The sequence below is a fragment of the Drosophila simulans genome, chromosome 2L (genome assembly GCF_016746395.2).
Source record: "Drosophila simulans strain w501 chromosome 2L, Prin_Dsim_3.1, whole genome shotgun sequence".
In the NCBI taxonomy this organism is placed as follows: Eukaryota; Metazoa; Arthropoda; class Insecta; order Diptera; family Drosophilidae; genus Drosophila; species Drosophila simulans.
The window spans coordinates 23,495,548-23,521,267 of record NC_052520.2 but is presented as its reverse complement, the minus strand read 5'-3'; the positions used below and the strand labels follow the sequence as shown (position 1 = coordinate 23,521,267).

Here is a 25,720-nt window from a genome sequence, read left to right as displayed (position 1 = left end):
CTTGAACTAATTTTGCTAATTGTTGCAAGAATAGTTTGTTGATTGACGGTCTTGGTAAGCTAATTTATTTGGATCTGTGTTTTGGTATTAATTTCTACTTGTTTATTAAGTGCACTCTGATTTATCCTGTATCCTGAGTGAGAATTCCGCCTATCCAGGATGAACACTTTTCCGAAGTCGGGGCACCTGACGGGTCTATGACCAATCTAACTTTTACCTCCTCAAAATCTTGCTGGTGATCCTGTGACCACGTCCATTTGGTACTCTTGTGGAGGAGGTCGTTGTGTGGCATCACAATGCGTGCGAAGTCAAGCAAGAAACGTCGTTACCAAGATACAATTCAAAGGTATTGCCATAGCTCTAACTGGGATATGGCTGATACCTTTTCTGGGTCCGATGCCCTAGGTATATAAGTTCTTGTTTAAAGAATTGACATTTTTTCTGGGTTTATCTGCGGTTTCTTTTGTGCTCGTCTAGAGTACGACGAATCACGATAATGTTATCTTGGTACGTAGAGGCATGTAGCGACATTTGTGGTCCAATTACATGGTCCAGTGCCCGTTGAAATGTGGAAGACGCGAAGCGTAACCACAACGGCATTAGTCGCTATTGGAACAGCCCGTTACCTGGAACTGTGAGGGCCGTGAACACCAACTTGATTCTTGCAAAGATATTTTCTAATATCCATTCTTAAAGTGCAGACTGCTTATGAAGCGCACCTCCCTTTGTTGGTCGAAGATATAATTTATTCTTAGCATTGGGTAGGCGTCGTTTACGGTTTTCGCGTTTATTTGCCCGAAGACCATACACAGTCTCCATTTCCCCGTTTTCTTCTTCACCATAACTATGGGTTCCTCGAGTGCTCTAGAAGTCCCTTTTCCAAAAGTTTGTCTACCATTGCATTAATATTCCCATGGATTTTCGGATTCTTTGGATGGTATCTTTGCTTAATCGGCTTATTATCCTTCATGGTTATCGAGTGCTCGTCTATACTTGATGTTCCGGTCATTGACCTAAATTTCGCTAGCTCTGTTTCCAGGAACTTATCCTCGTCGTCTTCCTGGCCATCCTTTTGGAATACTGCGACCGACAACTCCTCCTCAAGCCACGCCTTATGTCTCCTTCTGGACGGTATGTCCTCCTTCTTCGGGTTTCGTGACCGGCGCTCCTGATTTCAGCCCCGACTTGCATGAGGAAATTCATCCCAACACCAATGCATCCACTACTTCAGGTAGTATCAAGAGGCTCATGTAGCCGAGGCTCATGTCTGTTGCCAAATTCGCCTTCTACTTCGAGCTGTGTACTGATTTCGATCCATCAGCTAGTAGCAGTTCTTCTTCTCAGTAGTAGTAGTTCTTCTCTTACGAAGCTTGCTGTTGCCCCGATGACGATCGTGTACTTGTATGTGTTCCCACCAATCGTCACCGCTGCAGACAACTGCTGCTCCTCTTCGATTAATTTGACAGTTAGTTTGGAGAGGTGGCACCTCGCGACAGACTTCCTTCGGATTAGCAACATGGGTTTGGTTTTGACACAAGTTGCCTCCGGGTGTCATTTCGTTGTGTCTCTGGGCAGCGACTGGCGGCCTCCATAGGGTTGTGTTCTGTCGCCTGAACTGGATCGGCTTAGGTTGAGCGACCGTGTAGGCTTTAAAGCAATAGGACGCGAGTGATTCTTTTGTGATTTGTGCAGTAGTTTAAACAAATATACAAAGTATTTTGCATTTTTCGTATTTGTGTTTTGTTTACTTTCCCTTTTTGTGCGTTGTTCGCAGTGGTGTTTGTTGTTGTTTTTTTGCATGCACATAAACTGCACTTTTCGCTCTCACTCTCTCTCTCTCTTTCGCTCTCCCACACAAAATCTAAATTTCTCAGCGTGCAGACTGCTCTCGTGCGGTTCTTTTAACAGCTCGCTTGAAAGTTTTGGTCTTGTGTTTTCGTGCACAGTGGTCTGATTTCAGTTAAACATGGAAACCATAAATGTTATCTGCTTTTATAAAAATTGTTGCCAGGTTAAATAACCTGAGCAGCCAAAAATGACTTGTTGGCTATGTGATAGAATGGTGCCTACTAAATGCGCTGGATTTAATGGCCGTACAAGTGATGACCTAGCAAAGGGTAAAAATCTAAATTACTGTTGTGATTGTGTTTGCCTGGTGGTTGCGAACGAGATGAAATCGTTTATGTGCCAAACTAAAGGTGGCTTGAAAGAACTGATCAACAGTTTTGGCGTAGCTAGAGATAGTTTTCGTCGAGCCGATGATCTTCTTTCCGCGCTTAATTCACAGTTTAATGGCCTTAAGCTATTAGAAGAATCTCCAAAGCGCAAAAAAGCCGCTGGTGGTTAGGCAGCCTACCAACCCGGGTTAGGCCCCGCAACCACGGGCAAATGATCAACAGGACTCCACAACTGATCAGCTGGAGCTGGACTACCGGCACAAGTAAGCGCTTCAGAAATACAATCTGCAGGGCCAAAACCCCTCGCGGTGGTTCCACTAAAGAAATCAATTTTCGTTTCTCGGCTTTCCCCTGATCAAACATCATCTGATGTATTGTCTTATATACAAGACAAAACAAAAGCCGATAATATAAAAGTGGAAAAATTTAACTTCTCTTCCGCTAGGGACATATCATCTTTCAAGATAACTATCCCAAACGAGCTCTTTTCGTCCATATGTTCGGGTGATTTTTGGCCGGATAGTATGGTGGTAAAAGCGTTCGAAGCTAAGATCAAAAATAAGAAAAAGGGGCCCGTGCGAATTAAACTTCCCTCACGTGGCCAGACCACTGCACCATCCGCCTCTTCATCTTCTTGCTCTTCAAAAAACTAACAACAAATCTTACTATCTCCTATAAAAATGTTCTTTCATTTGCATCCCATATTATAGTGCTCATAGAGACTTGGTTAAAGCCGGAGATACTTAACTCCGAAGTCTTCCCAGGTATGTACACTATATATAGGTATGACCGTCCCTCCAGACGGCGAGGTGGAGTCTTAATTGCGGTTAGATCCACCCTCGCGTCGGAGGAGTTACTTTTGGACGATTCCCGTAACTCGGAATTCGTATGCTGTCTTTATCCGACAGATCAGTTTATATTACGTGCTCCTATATTCCGCCATCTTCTGAATTTCCAGAATATCAGAATCATCTGTCCGCTATCCAGTCCATCTTGAATAAACTTTCTGACAGGGACCAATTGGTAGTTCTAGGTGATTTTAATATACCTGGCACAATGTGGTCCCCAGAAAAACAATCGAATATCCTTCTCCCTTTAGCACAACATGACTTTATTGACGGCTTGCTCGACTTATCGCTGTCGCAAGTTAATTATATTCCAAATTCTCTTGGTCGACTTTTGGATCTATGTTTTGTAACAAGTCCTGAAAGTGTGTTTCTGTCCAGGGTAGTACCTCTTACGCTACCTGAAGATCCATATCATCCTACTTTCGAGGTGGCAGTCGGCATAGGTACGGTATTAAAAGTAAATTCAGAAAAGTCAACAAAGCGAATTCACTGTTTTCGCAAGGCAAATTTTCGGAGGCTAAACAATTTTATAGATGGCTTTAATTGGTCCGATCTTTACTCCTGCAAAATAATGGCGGATGCGATTAATATGTTTTATACCGCAACTAAATCATTTTTTGACTCTTGTGTTCCGATGTACTATCCGTCAATCTCTAAACCTCCTTGGTTTAATAAAGAGTTGACACACCTAAGAAATGTAAAGTCCAGACTCTATATAAAATTTAAAAAATTTAAAAATAAAAGTCCATCTTTTGTAAATATTTAAGCGCTCGGTTAATGCTCAGTGTGCTTAATGCTCAGTGCTACAAAAATTATTTACACCGTTGTAAGTTCCATTTTGCACAGGATCCGAAACAGTTGTATAATTTCGTTAGCACTAAGCGAAAAACAAGTTCTTACCCTTCCTCGCTATTTTTTGAAAACACTACGGTTACATCGGATCAGGCAATAGCCGATCTATTCGCCAAGTTTTTTCAAACAACATATTCAACTTTACCTCATTCCGAACAGCCATTCTCTTATGCGGTATCTAAGTCGAATCTAATATTTTGCCCCACTATAAACGAAAGCTCACTGCTTAACGATCTTCAGCGTGTTAAACCGGTCTATTCCCCAGGTTCCGATGGAATCCCTGGCTGTGTGCTCAGATTCTGTGCGGAAGCCTTGTGCAAGCCTCTACTGAAACTGTTTACCTTATCTTTGGAATCTTCACAATTCCCTCATATATGGAAGGAGTCCTTTGTGATTCCTCTTCACAAAAAAGGTAGCAAACTGGATGCAAGCAATTACAGAGGAATCTCCAAATTGTCGGCTATCCCAAAACTTTTCCTCCTCATTTGCAGCACCTTTGTAGATCAATCATATCACCGTGTCAACACGGTTTTATGAAACGCAGATCTAAAACCACTAACCTCTTGGAGCTAACTTCTTTCGTAATACAGGGTTTCAAAAATAATCTTCAAACAGATGTCATCTACACTGATTTTAGTAAAGCATTTGACTCTGTAAATCATTTCCTTCTTATAAGAAAACTTGATCTTATAGGTTTCCCTGTTGATCTTCTAAATTGGATTTCAAGCTATCTGAATGGCAGGATACAACAAGTCCTCTTTAAAAATTCTTTATCTTCTATTCTCCGAGTCACATCCGGTGTCCCACAAGGGAGCCATATTGGTCCGCTTCTTTTTACCTTATTCATTATCGACCTCCCCTTAATAATAAAACTTTCGCGTGTACTTATGTACGCAGACGATGTTAAATTATGCCTCCAGTACAAGGAAACTTCGTGCCATTTGGACTTACAATCCGATCTAGACCGATTTTAAATATGGTGCCGTGATAACATATTAGACTTAAATGGCTCCAAGTGTAAAGTTATGATGTTTTGTCGTGCAAACCCAATATGCACGACTTACACTCTAAGTGGGTGCTCTTTGGACAGAATATCACGAGTTGATGATCTTGGTGTTCTTCTGGACCCAAAACTAAAATTTTCTGACCACATTTCGTCTATTGTCAATAAGGCCAGGGGTGTGCTTGGTTTTATAAAAAGGTGGTCTAAGGAACTTGATGACCCTTACTTGACTTAAACCTTATTTATTTCGTTAGTCCGTCCGATTCTTGAGTACGGATCACCTGTTTGGAGTCCACAATACGCAGTCCACTCGAACCGCATTGAATCGGTCCAAAAAAACTTCTTACTTTTTGCCTTGCGGCGCCTAAATTGGGATGCAAACCGTATATTACCTCCTTATTCCAGTAGACTACTTTTAATTAATTTACCGTCCCTAGCTAACCGTAGAACTATGCTTGGAACAGTCTTTATTTGTAAGCTTATTCGTGGGGATGTTGAGAGTCCCGACTTGATTAGTCGGCTTAACTTCTCGGTTCCAAGTAGATTCACTAGAAACTATATACCCCTTATCTTAAATCATCGTAGATCTAAGTACCTTGTACCTCTCCGTAACTCTACCGGAAACTGGTCTCGCAGTGACACGGACAGAGCAAGAGTCTTCGCCGATCATCTTAAAAAAGTATTTCAACCAAATTCAGCCACTAACTCATTTACTCTTCCGCCTTTAACTGCTTCTGACTTAGCACCACAAGACCCTGTAGAATTTCGGCCAAGCGATATAACGAATGACAAAGAGCAACTGAAGACTGGAAAATCGGCTGGCTACGACTTAATAACCCCGAAAATGATAATCGAGCTCACAATGTGTGCAGTTCTACGAATCTGCTTGCTCTTCAACGCAATTACTAAAATTGGATACTTCCCTCAAAAGTGGAAGAAATCAGTTATAATTATGATCCCTAAGCCTGGGAAAGACAAAACACAGCCAACATCATACAGGCCAATAAGCTTACTTACTTGTCAGCCCCCACCTCAAAACACACAACACACTCCCATCGCACCAATTTGGTTTTCGGGCAAAACATGGAGCCATTGACCAGGTTAACCGCATCACAACAGAAATTCGCACTGCCCTTGATAATCGTTAAAATTGCACAGCTCTATTCTTAGACGTTGCACAAGCATTCGATAGAGTGTGGCTGGATGGACTTATGTTTTAAATAATCAAACTGCTGCCTCAAAACATACATAAGCTTCTAAAGTCTTACCTATATAAAAGAGTGTTCGCGGTTAGATGCAGTTCAATCACTTTAAGCGATTGTATTATAGATGCCGGAGTGCCTCAAGGAAGTGTTCTGGGCCCAATTCTATACACCCTATACACGGCGAACATCCTAACAAACTACCAGCTAACGATATCCACATTCGCTGATGATCCAGTCGATCCAGATGCCCAGTAAAAGCTACGATGCAACTAACACGCCATATAACTTGTGTAGAACATTGGCTTGCAGATTGGCGCATACGAGTAAATGAAGAAAAGCGAAAACAGATAACATTTACCCTAAACAAACAAAGCTGCCCGCCCTTGGTAATGAACCACACGAGCTACAATCCTGTGGCCGAGGGAGGAAAGCTTTCAAAAAAAAAAAAAACAACTGAGCAGTTCGGGGTATGAAATGAGAATGAATCTCTTTGTTATAAAAGTTGTATGCTTCTCCCAATTACGTCTTCGTCCGAGTTCGTATTGGCGATCTTCGTTGAACTTTCGGTCGGTTCTCAGTCCCTTGTTGTTGGGTCGGGGTTGTCTCTCTTTGCAGTACTGGGTGGCCGGAGAGATGGGGTATGTTAACTCACGCGCATCCCACAAGCCGATAACGTCACATACTTAGGTATTCATCTGGACAAGACGACGCACCTCAGACCACCTCAAAAGCAAGGGATCTACATTGGCTTATAAAAGTTCTTTTAAATAACTCCGTTTTAAAACCCATATGGACCTGTGGCTCCGAGCTATGAGGCAACGCATCGAGAAGCAACATCGACAAAGTACAGCGAGCACAGTCTAGGATTCTGAGAATCATTACTGGAGCTCAATGGTATCTTCGGAACGAGAATATACACAGAGACTTACAAATAAAACTTGTCATTGAGACAATAGCAGAGAAGAATGTAAAATACAATGAAAAACTAGCCTCACATTCAAATCCTCTTGCAAGAAACTCGAATAAGTGAGTATCCAGCCAAAGCCGACTGCACCGGAACGACCAACCAGCCCAGCGTTAAATTTGTTAGGCCACACAGCACGAATTATTTCATAAAATAATATTTAGTTAGTTTAGAATAAGATTTGAAAACTTATTGTTAGTCTCTTAAGTAAAAGGGAAGATTCAATAAATAAGCAAAACATGGAAAAAAAAAATTCCCTATTCGTAAAACCACAATAGGAATAACATCATTCCTTGGACTCTGCGGATTCTACCGTAAGTTCATTCCCAACTTTGCAAAAATTGCAAAACCTATGACCCTCAAATTAAAGAAAGGAGCAGTAATTAACATAAAAGATAATGATTACATGTCCGCCTTCGAGAAACTAAAAGTACTCATCACGTCCGATCCAATCCTAATAAACCCCAACTTCGAAAAGAAATTTTATGGCCTATAGCCATAGGTGCTGTATTATCCCAAGAGCATAAACTCATCTGCTATGCAAACATAACTTAAAACGAACACGAACTTAACTATTCGGCAATAGAAAAAGAACTATTAGCTATAGTATGGGCAACAAAATATTTCAGGTTTTACCTATTCGGTAGAAAGTTCGACATATTAAGCGAATAGGCTTGCACTTGTATGGCTAAGTAACATAAAAGACCCAATATGAAATTACAGAGATGGAAGATAAAACTTAACGAATACGATTATAATATTCAATATCTACCCGGTAAAGAAAATCATGTAGCTGACGCTCTATCTAGAGTTCCAATTCAGGAAAACTTCCTTGGAGAAGATGACCCAGCTTCCCTTCCCACAGCAGCTACTGTGCATAGTGCACAAAAAGACAACCAAATACACATTTCAATAACAGAAAGACCTCTTAATTATTATAACAGACAATTCGAATTCATAAAAGACAATTTTGACGGCGTGCAAATAATAAAATATTTCTATAAAACCAGAACAAAAATCAGTTATAAAGAAGTGACTGATACCATTGCTAAGGATCCAATTAAAGAATACTTCTGCACTAAGAAAAGTGTTATTTACTTCCCTGATAAAATCGACTTTCAAATATTTCAAAATGCGTATATTCAAATCATAAGTCCCGATAGTTTCACTAAAACTATGAAAACTAGTAGTAAATTAATAGACATTCAAACATACGCCCAATTCAAAGAAATCATTCTCGAAACACATAAAGAATTATTACACGCTGGTATAGAAAAGCTCACCCTTCAGTTCAAAGAACTTTACTATTACCTTGATTATCAAAAACTTATCGAAAACATCATAAACGAATGTGAAATCTGTAACATCGCTAAAACTGAACATAGAAACACAAAATTAACCCTTGAAACAACCCCAGAAACCTTTAGTCCCAGAGACAAGTATGTCATGGATTTTTACTTAGTAAACAATAAACAATTCCTATCATGTATTGACATTTATTCTAAATATGCCTCCCTGATATAAGTAAACAGTAGAGATTGGCTTGAAACTAAAAGAGCTACTTTACGCATATTCAACGATATGGGTAAACCCATAGAAATAAAAACCCGACAAAGACTCCGCCTTCATGTGCATTGCACTTAAACTTTGGTAAGAATCAGAAGGAGTAACTCTAAACATAACAACAAGTAAAAATGGAATCTCTGACATTGAGCGATTTCATAAAACCGTTAATGAAAAATTAAGAATAATAACAATCGTAAAAGAACCTGAAAACCAATTCACAAAATTTGAAAAAATACTTTACACATACGCGCTCTATTATTGTTCTCTTTGTACTCTGTCATTGTTGCCTGTCACATGCAGTTAGAGGGTAATCGATCCCATTCGCTTGCAGACAACGAGACAGTGCAGTTCTATCGGTTGTTTAAATAAAATTATTATTGAATAGTTAGAACAATAATAGTGTTTTACTATTTGGTTGATGGGCTGGCTTATAATATATGTACATACTTAAACGTATTATATTATATTAAATTCAATAGGTTATGGGCCCAGTCACATTTTCGACCAAGTGGTGAAATATTTGAATTGTGCAAATAAGAATAATTAAAATAAATAAAAATGAATTTTCTTATTTAATTTTTTTTTTCTTTATTGAACACAAATACATATCGGCTTTACGAAATACATACATATGTATGTAAAACGATACACAAAAACGTTTGGTTGTATATACATAAGTGTAAAGCAGTACAGCAACGAAAAGTGATTCTAAGAAACGCAAGGCAAACGGAGAAGAAGAGTTAGTTTTATCAAAGACACTAGAATAACAAAATGCGTAACGGCCATACAAATTTTTGGCACGCGATTTTTTGGCCGTGGCTCTAGAGGTGGCTCCAGGCTCACTTGAGTTTTTGTTCGAGAGAGAAAGAGCGGAGAGCGCTACAGCAAACAGCTCTTTTCTACGCATACAGTGATAGCAGACAACTGTATGTGTGCACACGTATGCTCATGTATTGTAAATTTGACAAAATATGCCCTTCACCTTAAAAGTTCGTTGACTTTAAATCTATATTATTTTTTATCAATTGGCACCATGCGAAAAATTCTTGTTTTGCATTGTCTTAACGTTATTAATATTTAAATAAAGCTTAGAAATAGTAATAGCAGAATCATAATATAACAAAATAAATTTTAAAAATGACTTTATGGTAGAATATTTGTTATTAGAGTATTCAGCGTGCGACGTGAGAAAAGTTAATAAGGCAGTGATTGTTGAGTGCTTGTGTCCGCACTTCGTGCCTCCAGATATGACTTTTGCAATAAATAGTATTTTATTTTTATTTATTTTAATAATTTTTATTTTCTACTACGTATTATTATTTTTTATGAATTATTATTATGAAATATTATTTTTTTATATTTTTAATAAAATTATTATTTTTTAATGAAATTAAAAAATAATTATTATTTTTATGAAATATTTATTTATCAATGTAATGTCTTCTTTTTGGAAAATTTATGTTTCAAATTACAGTAGCTATAATAATTTCCTTTGTATTTGCTTTAATTATTTAATATATTTATTAAGTCATATGACTTAATATGATGGATGTAAATTATTCATTTTTATTATTTAAAATGCGCATTATATACAGTTGTTTTTCAGTTTTATATTTTTTTTTTGGTCTATCGAAAAAAGCGCGCACTTTTGGGTGGGAAGAAAAAGGTCTAATAAATATAGGACCCCATTACAATTGTAATGGCCTCGCCGTGGTGTTCCCTGGGTACCGATTATTACATAAATTACACATAATTAATTAACATAACCTAATATAAATAAAATAAAAATAAATAAATATAAATTTGTAAGCGGTAGCTAATTCGAGCGGCGATTTTAACAAACGAATTTAAAAAACTTTAAAATTATAAAAGTCAGGGCGTGAATTTTTAATTATTATTTTATATCATCATATTGCTAGGAAATTGGCCACAACTCCAAATATGTAAATTCGTTTCTTCGATCAGAATTGATTTCGGCCCGAAAATCGTCTTCTAGCACAACACGCACACATATACGCGATCTCGTCTCTTGTTTTTACTCACACAAGCAAGCAAATTCTATTTTTAGATTTCTCATGCTCTCACCGTAAGCGAGCGGAAAGAGAGCAAATTTGGCCTTCACCAAAAAAGTGGCTGCATAGTGCCAAACGAATGTATGGCCGTTACGCATCTTGTTATTCTAGTGTCTTTGCTCAGAAGGTAGAAACGCAGCAAAAATGCGTATTTGCATTTATGGTGAAATTAGTAAAATACACTGAAAAGCCAGACGAAGTAAATTTTATATTAGATTCATATAAATTTATTTATATTATTAATAATAATAATATTATTATTATTATTATAATATTATTAATAAGATTAATATTAATTTATTTTCTGAGTATGAAAATTTAAATTTTAACGTAGCTATTGAGATTGCAAAGCGTGGAGAATTTGTTTATGCTACTGCAAAAGGAAAAGTTAAACTTAACAATTCTGGAAGCAACATTACATTACACAACGTGTTGTATTATAAGGAAATCCCGCACAATTTGCTATCCGTAAAAAAGATGATAGATGCTGGAATGTCCGTCGAGTTTAATAAGTATGGCATTAAAGTAATCAAGAACGGTAACTTGGTATTTGAAGCAGTATGTGAGTATAATGTACCGACTGTTAAATTTACTTTAAATAGTAAAGTATATACATCTGCAATATCAAATGATGCAGAGTATCGCTTGTGGCATGAGAGGTTGGGACATATAAGTGTTGGAAAATTCTTAGAAATTAAACGAGATGGCTTGTTTGAAGATAGTGAACTTATAAAAAAACGTACAAGTAAATAGTAGTAAATTATGTGAGGCGTGTATTAACGGAAAGCAATCAAGACTAAAATTTGAAAGACACATAAATAAAAAAAAATATTGAACACCCACTATTTGTAATTCATTCGGATGTATGCGGTCCGATTACGCCCTCAACTATTGATAATAAAAACTACTATGTAGTATTTATTGATCAATATACATGTCGCAGCGTTGGCATTTTCTTGCGCCTGATCTCCCATGTTGGCAAATAAACTTTTCGAGTGAAAAGAAAAAGCGAATTCCAACCGGCGTGCGCGATCGTCTGTATGCAACTGCTCGCATTTTCTACGCATCGATCTATCCTTTACACACCCTAGCTGCACTACACTTGGCGACAGCGCGACAACGCTGTCGCCTCACTCGTAACGGTACTTTGGCGCCAGTCATATTCTACGTTGTAGTCAAATTCTAAGAATGACCTCACAATATACCAAACTCATTGCGCAGCTGCGTCTTGCAAGCGCAGTGGTCAAACCATGTTAATAATGTGAACTCTGTTAAAACAAAAACAAAAAAAATCAACCATGGGAACAGACAAGACCCCACCTGAACAACATCTGCCTACGGACTCTGTCTCTCTAAACTCTCTCTGTACAGACCCCGTTTCATTTTCTACAAACTCTCACTCTACAGATTACGTTTCTCCTAATTCTCTACAGATTCCATTTCTCCAAAGTTCTCTTTGTTTCGCACTGCTTCGCCTCTTAGAACACTGGTACGGTCCCCGGAATGATCCGGTCTGCAGTCGGGTGGGTCCCCGGCCCTGTCCAGCCTCCATCTCCTCTAACTCCACGTTGCTCCCATCGGACGTGACAGCTGGCTCCTGGTCCTCGCCTTGCTCGATTCCAGCGCCACTCCTCGGATTTCGGGCCTATCCGCCGACCGTCCTTGCTCCTTGGTAGGCACCTCTGGACCCTGACCTAGGACGGCCAGTTTTCGCGCTTGTTGGCGAGTGCTCATAATGCTTTTGATCGTCTGTGCTCGACCTTGGTTTTCAAGTCTCCTTTTTGGGCCTTTCCGTTATTCTGCGTCTTCTTCAGTCTGCCTCGGTCTGTCTCTTACTACAGTCGCCCATTATAAAAGTACTGCCCGGCTGGTCCGTACCGACTCTCCCCTTTCCACGGGGACAACTTCTCCTCACAACCATTCCTACTTTCTCAATCTTCTTGTCTCTGGTTTTGTAATGTGGTAGTGATCTGGTTCGCTCGCGGCATGTTCCCGTTGACTCTCGCCCTGGTCCTGACGCTAAAACGGGTGCTTGGTGGCGAACAGATGGACTGTGGGCTAATGTCACCGTTCTCAGACTAGGGTTTCCAGGTGATGGGCTCTCAAGGCGAACGGCTTGCTCTTCGCAACCTTCTGTCCCTTGCTCTCTCCCGACCGGTCCCGCCAGACGCATGTCCAGTTCCTACAGACGCTCCGTGCCATCGCCCGTCTTACGCCGCAGTCTCTGTACCGATTCGTCTAGTGAAAGACGAACGTTCCACCCCCACACCTTCCTCAAGCTGGTGCGGCGGACATGGACGGGTGAGCTCGACGGCATCGTTTCTGCTGTCCTGCGGTTTGCGTTGTCCAAAACGATGTGGGCTGCGCTGCTGGGTACTAGACTTGTTGGGAATTGCTGTCGTCCGCGGACTCAACGGCTGAACCATCCAGTCTATCGCCGGGCGAAAGAACGTCTCGACGTAGCGATCTTGCTCCTTATTGACTCTCACGACTACAACTTCCTTGCAGATTCGTTGCCTTGCGTTGTTGACTCGTAGCCTCGCTAACATTGATTGTTCCGCTTTCAGCGCAAGGCCCGCTTATATAAGCCTAAATTAACCATTATTCCAGGATATCTCCAGTCTCCACAGCCAAGGTCAACTGCTTTGCCGTTATCACAGTCTAAAGTACAGCCTGATACTTTCCTTAAGTCGGCACGCCGGGCTCTCGGTTCTCCTGTTGTCCCACTCTTTCTCTTTACAGAGACTCCGTCTCTCCAAACTCTCTTCCTACGGACTCTGTCTCTCCAAACTCTCTTTCTACAGACTACGTTTTGCACTGCCTTTACTACACCATGATTTGTTGCGTAACGGGGGATAGGCAGATCCTCCTTTTGATATCTGTATTTGTGAACTTTTTTTCTAACTAAAATATATTGTCTGCAGAGTTAATTTGCGAGTAAATTTTATGTGGTAGTAGATTGATGTTGTTTCGCACTTTTCTGCTTTCCTCTGACTTAACTTTAGTCTGCTTGTGTTTGGACAAATGATTCAGAGGCGCAGTCAAATGTAATAACGGGTTCGGTCCCAAAAGTTTGAATACCTAAACAAATTATATTTATCTTATACTTAACATGACCATATTTATATGCATACTTTTGGGCGGATTCTATTTAAGCTATGCCACAAGCTTGAAACAGAAAATTATAAAATCTTATGGTTGGTTCCTAAAATTTATCTTTTTTTTGTGAAAATTTTTTTTACTTACCCGATAATGACCCAAATTGTCAACAACACAAGTGAATGATATGTCACGTCCTAAGGGAACCGTTGTGTTACTTAACTTCGCCAGAAACTGTGGACCAATTTCATCGGACTCGCCTTTTCCTTAAATAGTAAATAATAAAAATGTCGAAATAAATAAATTGACTTTATATCATACTCATAAAAAAAATATAGAAGATTCTCTTTGAACGTTTAATAAAAGCACAATGAGCTTGCGGTTCATGGTAATATAAAATATACAAAATATATTATCGGTGTATTTGATTGTAGGAAGATCAAAGAATATGAAGGAAAGTAACAACAGACCTAACCATATCATGCCCCAACTCAAATAGTGTCAAACATGCACTTTGCTTCTCTCACATTCACTATTCCATCGCTCTACTTAGGCACCGCCTAAGGCCATGCTGAAAAGTCATAATGCAACGCTGTTTGAAAAAAATCAAACATTCTGGGACAGAAAGAAAACATTTGTTTTTGCTGAATTTTGAACTGACGAAAATAATCATGCAGAAACAAACTAGTTGTACAATTTATGAAATGCTATTATTGTTATTTATTTTCGTGACGATTTTAATGTCAATAATTTTGTTGACAAGCGCAGTCTACGCTAAATGAGTATTCAAGTTTCGATTTGCGTGGCGATGGTCAACGTGTTTAATATCCAGGAATCAACAGACTAATACAATCATTATCTCTTAAGCTATCCCTACATTTTAGTCAAAGCTTTACTTTTATCTTGAAAGCTTTGGGCGCATACATTTATCTCGCAGATCTTAGTAAGGGAAGAGTTAAGACTACCACGCATCTTAACTCTTCCCTTACTAAGACGAAGGCTGTCCCCAGACTTCATAAGGCTTTAAAGTTATCGGACAATTCACGCCAGTGGTGTAGTCTTGGTCCTCACGATGAACGATGAATAAAGCAGCTAGTGGGGGGTATTAGGTGATAGTTTGATTGTGCAGTTGTTGATGAATTAAAATTAGTTGCAATAATAGGATACGCCGTAATGCCAAGCGAGATTTAAGATCTTTCTTCTATGCTGATTATTTGCTTATTTAATTATAAAATATTTACCTCTGATAAATTTATGTATACAGTGATAATAGTATTGGCTTGTATATAAAGTACAAAAATATAAGCTAGAATAACGAAATTTATAAGTCGTGATAAAATTTGATTCGTTACTGTGGCTTACGTAGAACGCTAATTGGTTAAATCCGGTTTTTTTTTTAAATTCAAATTATCGGGATAGGTTCCACCTGCCCGTTCGAAATACTATGGAGACCTAATTGACTCGGAGTTTATAGATGGCTCAATGTCGCAATATATTGTCTTCGAATGTGGGTAAACGTTCATTTATCCCAAGGATTTGTTTTTGCGGGTGACGATCATATTTGGCTTTTTTACAGACCGAGCAGTTACCCACAACACTACCACATTTTAGGGAAAAAGTAATCTTGGAAAATTTGTTTAACATTCTCTTGTGATGCCCTCTGTTATGCTCTCTGTTATGTTCGATTGTTACTATTTCCCTTACTGTCGACTAAAGATTCCCTGTTCAAGAGTTGTATCGCGTATCACGTAAACTGTATTATCAACCCTTAACATTTTTTTTTTAAGTCCAATATCGCGTTTGTCTGTGTCAGTGTGTCGAGTCCTATTATGGCGTCAAAGCTTCAGAGGTCTGGGAGAATAAAGACCGGCACGTCCTTGTTTAACAACTTAAGCAAGCATTTATATTTCACTGTCTTATAGCCCTAAAGCGATTTTACTGCAAATTCTTTTTGTACCGGCGTTATGTACATTATTTCTAAAAGAAGCTGTATGTAGTTTTTTGAAGACCCGGTAACGATCAAAAGTTTTATGGTTCTTCCTGCTATCTTTCTTTTTATGAACGGTAGTAGGGACCTTTGGCTAAAAAATTTATATGATCATAATCTGTACGTTCGTATTCTGCATCCTCAAATGCTGCTTCTGCTTCTTCTTCATAATCATATCCGACTGTCTCAGCTGGATCCACCTCATGATCTAGATGGTTAACTTTTTGCCGCTTTGGCCCTGTAAACCAGCTTGTGCCACTATACGGTCATTTCGTTGCATGATCATCGCTCATTTGTACCTGAGCTGGCTTGTTATTGGCCGGCTTGTCTGTGTTAGAGTGGGCGTGGCAATCTTTTATGTTGGCAAATCGATAAAATTTTACAAGACTAATAAAATTATGAAAAAATATCTAAAAAATTTCCAAAAATGCGGGCGTGGCAGTTTTACAAAACTTACAAAACTAATACAAAAATCAAAAGATAGCAAAAGATTTTTCAAAGTGGGCGTGGCAACATTTGCCAGACAGGCAGACAAATTGCCCAGCTGGTGTATACGTGTGAGTAGGTGGATTCAAAGGGGTCATCAGAGCATAGCTTTAAGGCGGGTGCTCATATGGATGGGAGGGCACAACGCGATCCTAATAACAGCTGTGGGTTCGCATTTTTGAATATTTCGTCATCGTCCCTAATTCTTAATTTGCTTACGCAAAATGTTTATTCTCTTTACCAGTAATGTATTCCCTTTCTATTGCCGAAGCAAGTTCAATTTTCAAACTATTAAATAATATAATAGGTAGGCCGTGCTTGAATAGGCTCGGATCGTAAAGCGTGCCCTCGCAAGGACCGATTCTCGGCGTCTCAGCACAGCACCTGTCCTTACACGTTAAAATAATAATTTTTTTATCAATTAAATAGTAAGTGTCGCCCAAGATAAGTCTCATCGATAGATAAATTCAAACATATTTTCTGTACCATTCTTCAAATTTCAATTTCGTTTCAAAAATTCTCTAATCGGTTGGAAACCGAGAAGACATGACTTTAGCTTGCCTCTTGGGTCCCCGTTTATCATTTGGAGGAAAAATACATGAAGCACCCATCTCAGGAGGAATTTCTGGCCTTTTTTGTGAACTATCACCTTTTTGCCTTAACTTCACTGCCGAAATTAAAACATTCTATGCTTACTGAAGCGTAGGAATATAGAGATTCAAGTCAACCAAAAAGACTGCACTATCTTTTCATTTCAGGGCGATAATTTTCACAATTTTTCGAACAGCCGTCGTCCGTTCGGAAACATCCAGCATAGAGTTCAGTTCAAACACCAATTACGCAAAATGAATTACGAATTCAGTTCGTGAATTATTTCGTTTAGATATTTCATATCGTATATTTTAATTCTTTCTTAATCGGCAAGATGGGGTAAGACCGATCGCCAGACAGAGCTTCACAGAAAGTGGAAGATTCTTTGTGCAATATGCAAACTTGAAATCGAGGAATTAGAAGAAAAGCTTGAAGCCGTGTGAAAACCAAGAGGTTTTTAGAAAGGGGTGCAGTTTAGAAAGAGCGATTTCTGCCCGGTGTGTAAAGCAGAACAGGGGCAGAGTAAAAGGTGCTACAACTCGGTCGAAATTGAAAAGTCGTCAGACTGATAGTAATATCTATACAGATGTCATCCCTATTCACCTAGGAAATTCACCGCTTTGTCAGTGAAAGTGTGCATCAAAGAACGTGAACTCTTTTAAATATTAACAACAATTTTAAGGAAAGGTCTACTTCTCCACCGTAAGGAAAAGAAAGGGATGTACGGCGTCTGGATGTCGAAGAATTTTTAAGGGTACCCCTAAACCGGACGAATGTAGGTTCGCCTCTTTCACATAGATGCACAGCGAGAGACAGCGGAGAAAGACCAGAAAAGGTCGTGCACATCCTGAACGGGTGGAAGATCAAGTACACCGGAACTGGAGTGCCAATAGACGATTTCTTTTATAGGGTCGAATCTTTAACTCATTTAACGCTAGAAGAAAATTTTGTACTTTTATGGGGATATGCTAGTGTATTATTTGAACGTAGAGCATGAAATTCTGCATCCCGAAGTCACCAGTCTACAATGACCGACTAAGAGGGGAGAAACATCATCCGCCTCAATTTTAATCCCCCTATTACATAGCAAAAGTAAAAAGGTCTTAGGGATGTCAAATCCTGAAAACATATGGAAATATGGGCCTGAATCAGGGAAAAAATTCTCGAAATTCGAAAAGAATTAAGTCGTTTTGGCAAAAAGTTAAGAACTGCAGGCTAGGGTTCCAATACAAAGGTACGATCCCTGTTGGAACTAAGGATCCTAATTTTTTGCCTATTAGAGTATTGTATCGATTAGTGTAAGGATTGGTGGACTCGGGATCTTTAATAAGTTGCTTGGGAGGAAAATTAGCCAAAAAGTTCCTGAATATGGACTTTACCTACAGATAAAGGTGTAGGAATAATACGATAGCGTGATGAAAACGACAGAAGCAGAATCTATACTTAGGCATAGATTTTGGAAGTTCCTGAACTAGAGCTTCATGGACTGAGTCAAGACAGCACCGATATTGATGTTAACCGACATGACTTGTCCGTTGAAGAGAAAGCGAAGTTGACCAATGTAGTCAATCGTTTTCCGTCGGAAGAAGGGCTCGGGAAAGCAAACCTAATTTCGCATTCAATCGAAGTAGGAATGGTCAAATCAATCAAACACCGCCATTTTCCTATTTCCCCCGCTGTAATATATGCAGAGATAGATAGAAAGTTGCAGTAAGGAGTCGTTGAAGAGTCAGAGAGTGGATCTCATCTTATTTCCCATAGTTCTCGTGACTAAGCCTCGGATGTTAGGGATTTGTCTAGATTGTCGGAAAGTCAATAGCTTTACCGAAAAGGACGCTTACCCCTTGCCTCAAACTAGCAGCCGACTGCCAAAGGCGAAATCTATAAGCAGTATCGATCTAAAAGACGATTGTTGGCAGTTGCCGCTACACGTTAAGTCTCGAGTGAATGAAACGAGTGAAGTCTTTAGGCTTTTAGGCCTAATCGGTAATGGTTGAATCAGAACTACTCCCGATAAGGTGAGGGACGTCACAGCCATTTCAGTACCCATGATGCAACAAACTTTACATAGTTTTATGGGATTGTGAGTGTGGTATCGGAAATGCCTGTCTAATTTCGCTTCGCGAAACTCCTGGGGCGTTAAAGGCTTTCGAGTCGATAAAAGGTTGTCTCTGTAAAATTCCCATCTTGTGTAGTCCAGACTTCAGGACTTCATAGGTATCAAAGAAATGAGACGAACGTCCGATAGCACTTATTTCGAAGAAACTGAATCATGCTCAGCGTAATTACACGGTAACCGAAAAAGATTTTTTGGCAGCTTTAGTTGCAGTAAAGAACTTTTGAGCTTATGAGGAGGGTCGCGAATTTACAATTGTTACGGATCACTCCTCTTTGCGTTGGCTCATGTCGAATCAGTATCTTAATTCTTGGTAGCACACGCGTTGTCTCGTGTGAATGAAGACGAGTTTTCCTGATTGGAAATCGGGGACGGACACGTGTATCGAAATCCGAACACTTAGCGGTACATGACGAGTATGCTTAGATGGTTACCAACTGAGATGATCCCGGAAACTCTTTTCCAGGCTCACAACAGCCCTTTGGCTTGTCATGGAGTAATCCATAAAATGGTAGAGTCTGACGTAAAAGCTCATGTCAATGCATTTAAGACCTGAAAAACGACGAGGGCACCAAATCACGCTTTACGACCACCTTTGGGGAAGAAGATGTTCCGAAAGTTGAAGGAGACGTAAGAATTTCACACACTTTGACGCTCTATATTCTCCGCAAGCTAATACGTCGGAATCGCTCCGTAATAGCTGGGATTCAAGCGCATTTACGTCCTGATCAGAAGAATTGGGATGATGTTGTGGGTTGCGAGCTTCGCATCATTCTAGCATAGGAACCAGTCCATACTACATTGCTTTTGGGAAGCATATGATAACGTCTGGGTCTACATATTCCTTATTGATAAAGTGGAACATGCTAGATGATCGTTTTTTATTGTAGGACAGGCGAGATTTTTTTGACATAGTGCGAGAGAAGGCTACCAGAGTAAAAGGCTCACGATGTCACGAGAAGAGGTATAACTTACGCACTCGAGAAGTCACATTTGCGAAGGGATCAAAGCAATCAAAGCTGGTTCTATTCGGGCTTAAATGCTATACTTGGACCGATGTTTGTGAAAGCTCAAGTGAGGAAGAAGATCGGTATTTCATACTACGAGTTAGAAGACATGCAAGGTCGTATCCTAGGCAACTTTCAACCGGAAATGGCGTTGTCATCTAATATTGTTACCGGTATAGAAATATTAATAGAGATATATATGTATCGATAGAGCTATCGATATTCGGTAATCAGTGTTGCTAAACATGGCTTCTGCCACCGTCTAAGTTACCACGAAGTTCCGGCGGCCATTTGCCGATCTCGGCCTATTCTTTTCTTGGCGAAATCCAGACGTGTCATCTCCGAAATCCCGGAACTGAAGGGACAGGAATTGATAGCGTCGCGTGGACTACTGCGAAAATACTAGCTCCACCAGCCCGGCGTTTCCAGCGCAGATTTTGTGCTAGCTTTGACTACTAAAGTAACAAAATTACTTGGCAAGAGTCTGAAGGGAGGTTAATGTTGAAAGTGTAGAACCCCTCTAAGGAGTCCCAGGAGGATCAGCATAGACGAATAAATTGTGACCAGTTTCTTTACATTCGGAGTCTCCTCCTCGAGTTTTATTATTGTGTTGTGTATCTGTATAAGCTTTAGTTCCAACTGTTTTATTAATAAGTATTTACACGACATGAACGGGCCTATGTGTGACCGTCTTATGATAACCTTTAAATACCTAACATGCCCCTTCTTAGTTTTGCTTATTAGTAATCTATATAACATATTCATATTTGTATAAAACAAGTATCGTAACTTAAGTTATTAATAAAATACGCTTTATACACATTTTTTTAATTTTAATTTAAATTTCAATAGTTTTTCTGTTCATTTTGTTTTACATTTTCATTTCATTTATATATTTAAATTAAATTTTCTAATTAGACATTGTCAATAGACTTCACTACCTTTCCCTCCTGACGTGGTCTCAACTTTCTTACTGGTGACGATTGTTTAATGTTTTTATTACAGTTTTCATTTGATATGTTTCCATGAATGTTACTATCGACACCGATGTTTTGCTTTTCAGTTTCATTTCATTTTACATTTTCTTGATTTCTTATTTTATTTAGATGGCGTTTTATTTCTCGGTTGTTGTGCCTTAAGATGCAATAATATGATAGAGATCCAAGTCTTTCCCTTACAACTGCCTTGTTAGGATGTTTATAGTCCCTGACCATAACTTGTTGTTGACCTTTCGAAAAACGAACATTTCTATTACCTTTATAATTTCGAATACTTTTGTCTTGTTGTTGTTTTATGTGTTCTGTCACCAGAGGTGGTTTCAACAACGAAAATCGTGTTTTCAACATTCGACCTAGAAATAATTTAGCAGGTGATTCCCCAGTTGTACAATGAATTGGGTTCCTATAATCCATAAGAAATCTATTTAATGTGATGTCAAAATCACAGTTTTTGTCGAAATTCTTGGTTGTTGCTCCTGGCACGGAATACATTTTCTAATCAACTTTTTAATTTTTTAAATCTATATTTGGCCACCATACGTATGAGCGAGCTAACATTTTGGTTTTCACCATACCAAGATGTGACTTATGAAATTCTTGTAGAATTTGTTGCCTAAGTTAAGTTGGGATAATGACACGATGACCCCACATTATAGAGTCATATTCTACAGACAATTCATTGGCCTTGTTGATGAAGCTACAAAATATATTTTTATTAAATTTTTGTAGTGATCCAAATTTTAAAGATTCACAAGCTTTTGACAAGATCGAAACATGTCGTGTTTCACGAGCAATACTCACGAAATTCAATATGCTGGACTGTTTGATTGTATAAAGTTGACATAATTAAAATCATCATTCTTATTAATCACTCCGATTTGCGGAATTCTTGACAAGCTATCTGCTTCATTCGATTAACCTTTAATGTGTTCAATTGTGAATTGAAAATCTGAAAAGATTAATGCCCATTTTGGCAATCGTGCAGATGCCATAAGTGGCAATCCTTTCTTATCTCCAAATATAACTAACACATGTTTGTGATCAGTTTTCAAAATGATATTGTTTCAATTTCATTACGCTATATACAATAGCAAGAGCTTCTTTATCAAGTGTGCTATGATTGATTTCACTTGAAATGAATGCAACTGGTTTAAGACCATCTGAGAATTGATGTGCTAAAATACCTGAAACAGAATAAGAACTAGCATCTGTCGTAAGTAAAATTGGTAAATCAGGATTATAGTGAACTAACACGTGATCAGAAGTTATCTGTACTTTTATTTCGTTTTACGAGTTTTCACAACTATCTGACCATTGAAACTTTACGACTTTTTGCAATAATTTATACAACGGACTCATTTTCTGTGAAAAATTATTTACAAAATTTGAATAGTAATTAGCCATTCCTACGAAAGTCGAAGCTGTGAAATATTTTTAGGTGTAGGTGCTGATAACACACAGGATACCCTGTCTTTGTTTTTGCTCAGACCGAGCGATTAAAAATCCCAAATAACGGATTTTGGACATGAAAAATTCACATTTATTGACATTTAATTTACGTTCTACTGACTTCAACCTTCTAGGCACATTTTTTAAATTTATTATATGTTCCTGCAAACTAGCACCAGTCAGTCAGTCATCTTGATAAACTACTATTCTTTGCATGCCTTGAAACAAACATTCCATTGTCTTTTGGAAAATAGTTGCTGCTGTCTTTATACCAAATGTAATTGCTTTACTTTTAAAATACCAATTTATGATGCTCCACATATTAGTTGAGATTCTTCATCTAAGTGTAGTTGATTACATGCGTTGCTTAAATCAAGCTTTGTATATAATGTGCCTCCTTGAAGTGCTGCAAATATGTCGTCTATTCTCGGTAATGGGTATCTAACATCAATTAAACATTTTTTTAAAGTAACTTTCTAATCACCACATATTCTAATATCACCACCGGGTTTTAAAATTGGAACCAATGGAGTTCCCCAATCAGATATGTCAACGTGTCCTAAAACACCTAAGTCAATTAAATCTCTTAGCTTTTGTTCAATTGTATCTTTCCAGGCTAGTGGTAGCTGCCTTGGCTTGAAAAATATTGGTTTAAATGCTGTTACTTTACTTGCGTTGAATAAACCTAAATCGGTTTTAAATACTTTCCAAAATTCATTTTTAATTTATTCTGTAACTAAAGAGTATTGTCAAAATATGTGTTTAGACATGATTAGTAGGCAAACTATAAATATGTTCTATTTATGGGCTGCAATAAACATGTCACGGGACAGTATAAGTGGCAACTACAGACAAGTACGATTGCAGCGGCCCATTGCCGGAGTGTCAAGAGATATGACCACGCGGGAGATAATTAGCGCGGTCATAGGCCTCAAACATAGATTTAAGTATAAAACTCAGCTGCATTTACAAACGCAGACTGCGGCGTCTTACAAGCGCTGCATGATTTAATTAGATGATAAGGACCTATATAAGAATGAATAAAAGGCGAAGCCCTCGCAGCAGCGAGTCAGTTAGATTCAAACACCCGAATTGAACTCATTAAGTGTACGCACAAGTTTATAGTGTGAATAGTATTGTTCGTTCACATTTATGCTGTTTACGAGTATTAAATCAAAGTAAAAGGCTCTTAAAAATGCCCTACCAAGCAAATCTGGACTCGTTGTTTTCCTTTTTTTTTTAGTGTCCGCTTCATAATTGCTTTTTCATACGTTGCTTTTGGAATCAATGTGCAAGGTTCACCATTGTCGCAAACAACATTCATGTGACATCCATCAATAATTTCAGGTAACGTACATATATTAACATTAAAATTATTTAACTTTGATACATGGTCTACAGATTTAAATTTACAAACAATTGCCAGATGCCTTCTTTTGCCACAATTACGACAGTCATAGCCTTTGTTTTTGCTTTCATTAGAGTTATGGTTTCGCCAGCCACAATGCGTACATGCCTTTTTCTGCATGCCTTTACCTTTGCCTTCCGTCTCGTTGCGTTTGCGTTTGCCTTTGCCTTCGTTGTGTTTCGCCTTAGATTTGCCCTCGATGTTATCGTTGTTGCTTCTATGTATATAGTTCACGTTCTCTTCAGCTCTCTTAGCGGTAATCTTCGCCACCCTTATCATTGCTTTTCTCAATGCATCCGTGGGAGCGACGATGTCAGAGACAGCAACGGAGATGGCACTGACGCTAGCAAAAGCAGTGACGGTGCTGGGGGGTATATATACCATTCAATTTTGTACTTTAAATTTAGTTCCGATTTTAGTCAAAATAAAGACGAACCACCGGTCCGAACTACCTTCTTGTAAAAATAAACAAACGTTTACTTTAACTTGCATAATCAATATTTCACAAAGTTCTTTGTATGTTTTAGATAACGGTGAGTGTGGACTGCACAAGCTACGGCACTGATCCAATAGATTTTAGTAACGATGCCTTTTGATTGTTTTCTTCACTGATATTTAATTCGCACAAATGGATATAAAATTTTTCTTTCCATATCGAAAATGGTTCACTTTCTGGATTGAATTCAGGAATGCGGATCATTTGGCAGAATTTTTGAAGAGATGCTGATTCGGTCATGTTGGAATCTTTTTCTTTTTCTTTTGCACTCATTTGCTTGTATTCTGTCCGCCAATTCGATTTTCGGTTTTGCTTTGTCTTTCGTTTGCACTTGTTTTCTTCAGCTTCAGAGCCGGTTTTAACCTCGCTGTGTCTTCTCGCTGCAAGCCATCGGGGAGCACCCCATGTCACCACCATAGAACTGTGCGCATGCCTACAATGTTTGGCCAGGAGATACCTGTTTGCCTCAGTTTGGTTCGCTGGTCCTCACTAGATCAGGAGCCTCGGCAGCCATTAAATGTCTTCATCCAGCTGAAATACAGTAATTCTTATCCTATCTTAATTCTTATTCTTCTTCAATGATTTGCTGATTTACGTGCCCAGTTCAGACCCGATCAATTCGGTCGCCAGGTCGCCACTATTGCCCACGTAAAGCCTGTCGTTACTTAAATTCATGTATATATTAATTTAAAATTTGATAAGCTTACGTTCTAGTTACTACCATTTAAGCTATTTTGTCTAAGTAATTCAATTAATTGCGGAGGTCAAGGCAAGAGCTCCCAAGCTATGGCTAATAAGAGAGTCGATCGGAAAATTCCTTTAAAATACCTTTTCGTGCCGAGCAAATGGCTAGCATGATCTCTTTTTTCTTTCAGATTATGCCATCGGAAGATCGATCTTCGTTGTTGGATAAAAGAAAATTGAAGAGTGAGTTGTTAAAACTAGATTAGGAATTTTCCGGCGTCTCTTACAGAAGACTTGTCTCGACTGACGTAACGAAAAAACTACTCTGATTGGAATTAACAGAATATGGTTTGGAGTATTTAATAAGCGTGATAATCACAAGAGTGATTAAAATGGTGTAAAAGTGGTGTTTCATGCGTTCGCTGAATAAGATGCCGGTTCTGCCGTGGGCTTTGCCATCCGGGTGATCTGTGCGGTAAAAGGTATAACCCCTTATGTGGAAGTTATACCTCCCTGTGAGGTTGGCATTTAGGAATTTTAAGTTTATGCCGGGAAATGCGTAAGCATTCCACTAGGATATATGTAGGTTATTTAGTTATTATTTGGACTGTTGTGCTACAATCAACCGAATCACCATATTCTGGTTCTGAACAAGGGTTTGCATAAATGACATGATTTCCATCATATTTTGTTGCATGGTAAATATCATAGT

General features: G+C 38.7%; 1 protein-coding gene across 4 annotated transcripts in view; it reads right to left on the bottom strand.

The window, feature by feature from the left end:
• Positions 1–25,720, bottom strand: part of LOC27206899 (lachesin) — a 221,245-nt gene that overhangs the window by 152,639 nt on the left and 42,886 nt on the right. For all 4 annotated transcript variants that reach the window (XM_039298586.2, XM_039298587.2, XM_039298588.2 and 1 more), the window contains one exon: positions 13,934–14,052. In XM_039298586.2, the coding sequence (XP_039154520.1) occupies positions 13,934–14,052 (119 nt within the window). The remainder of the gene's footprint in view (positions 1–13,933; positions 14,053–25,720) is intronic.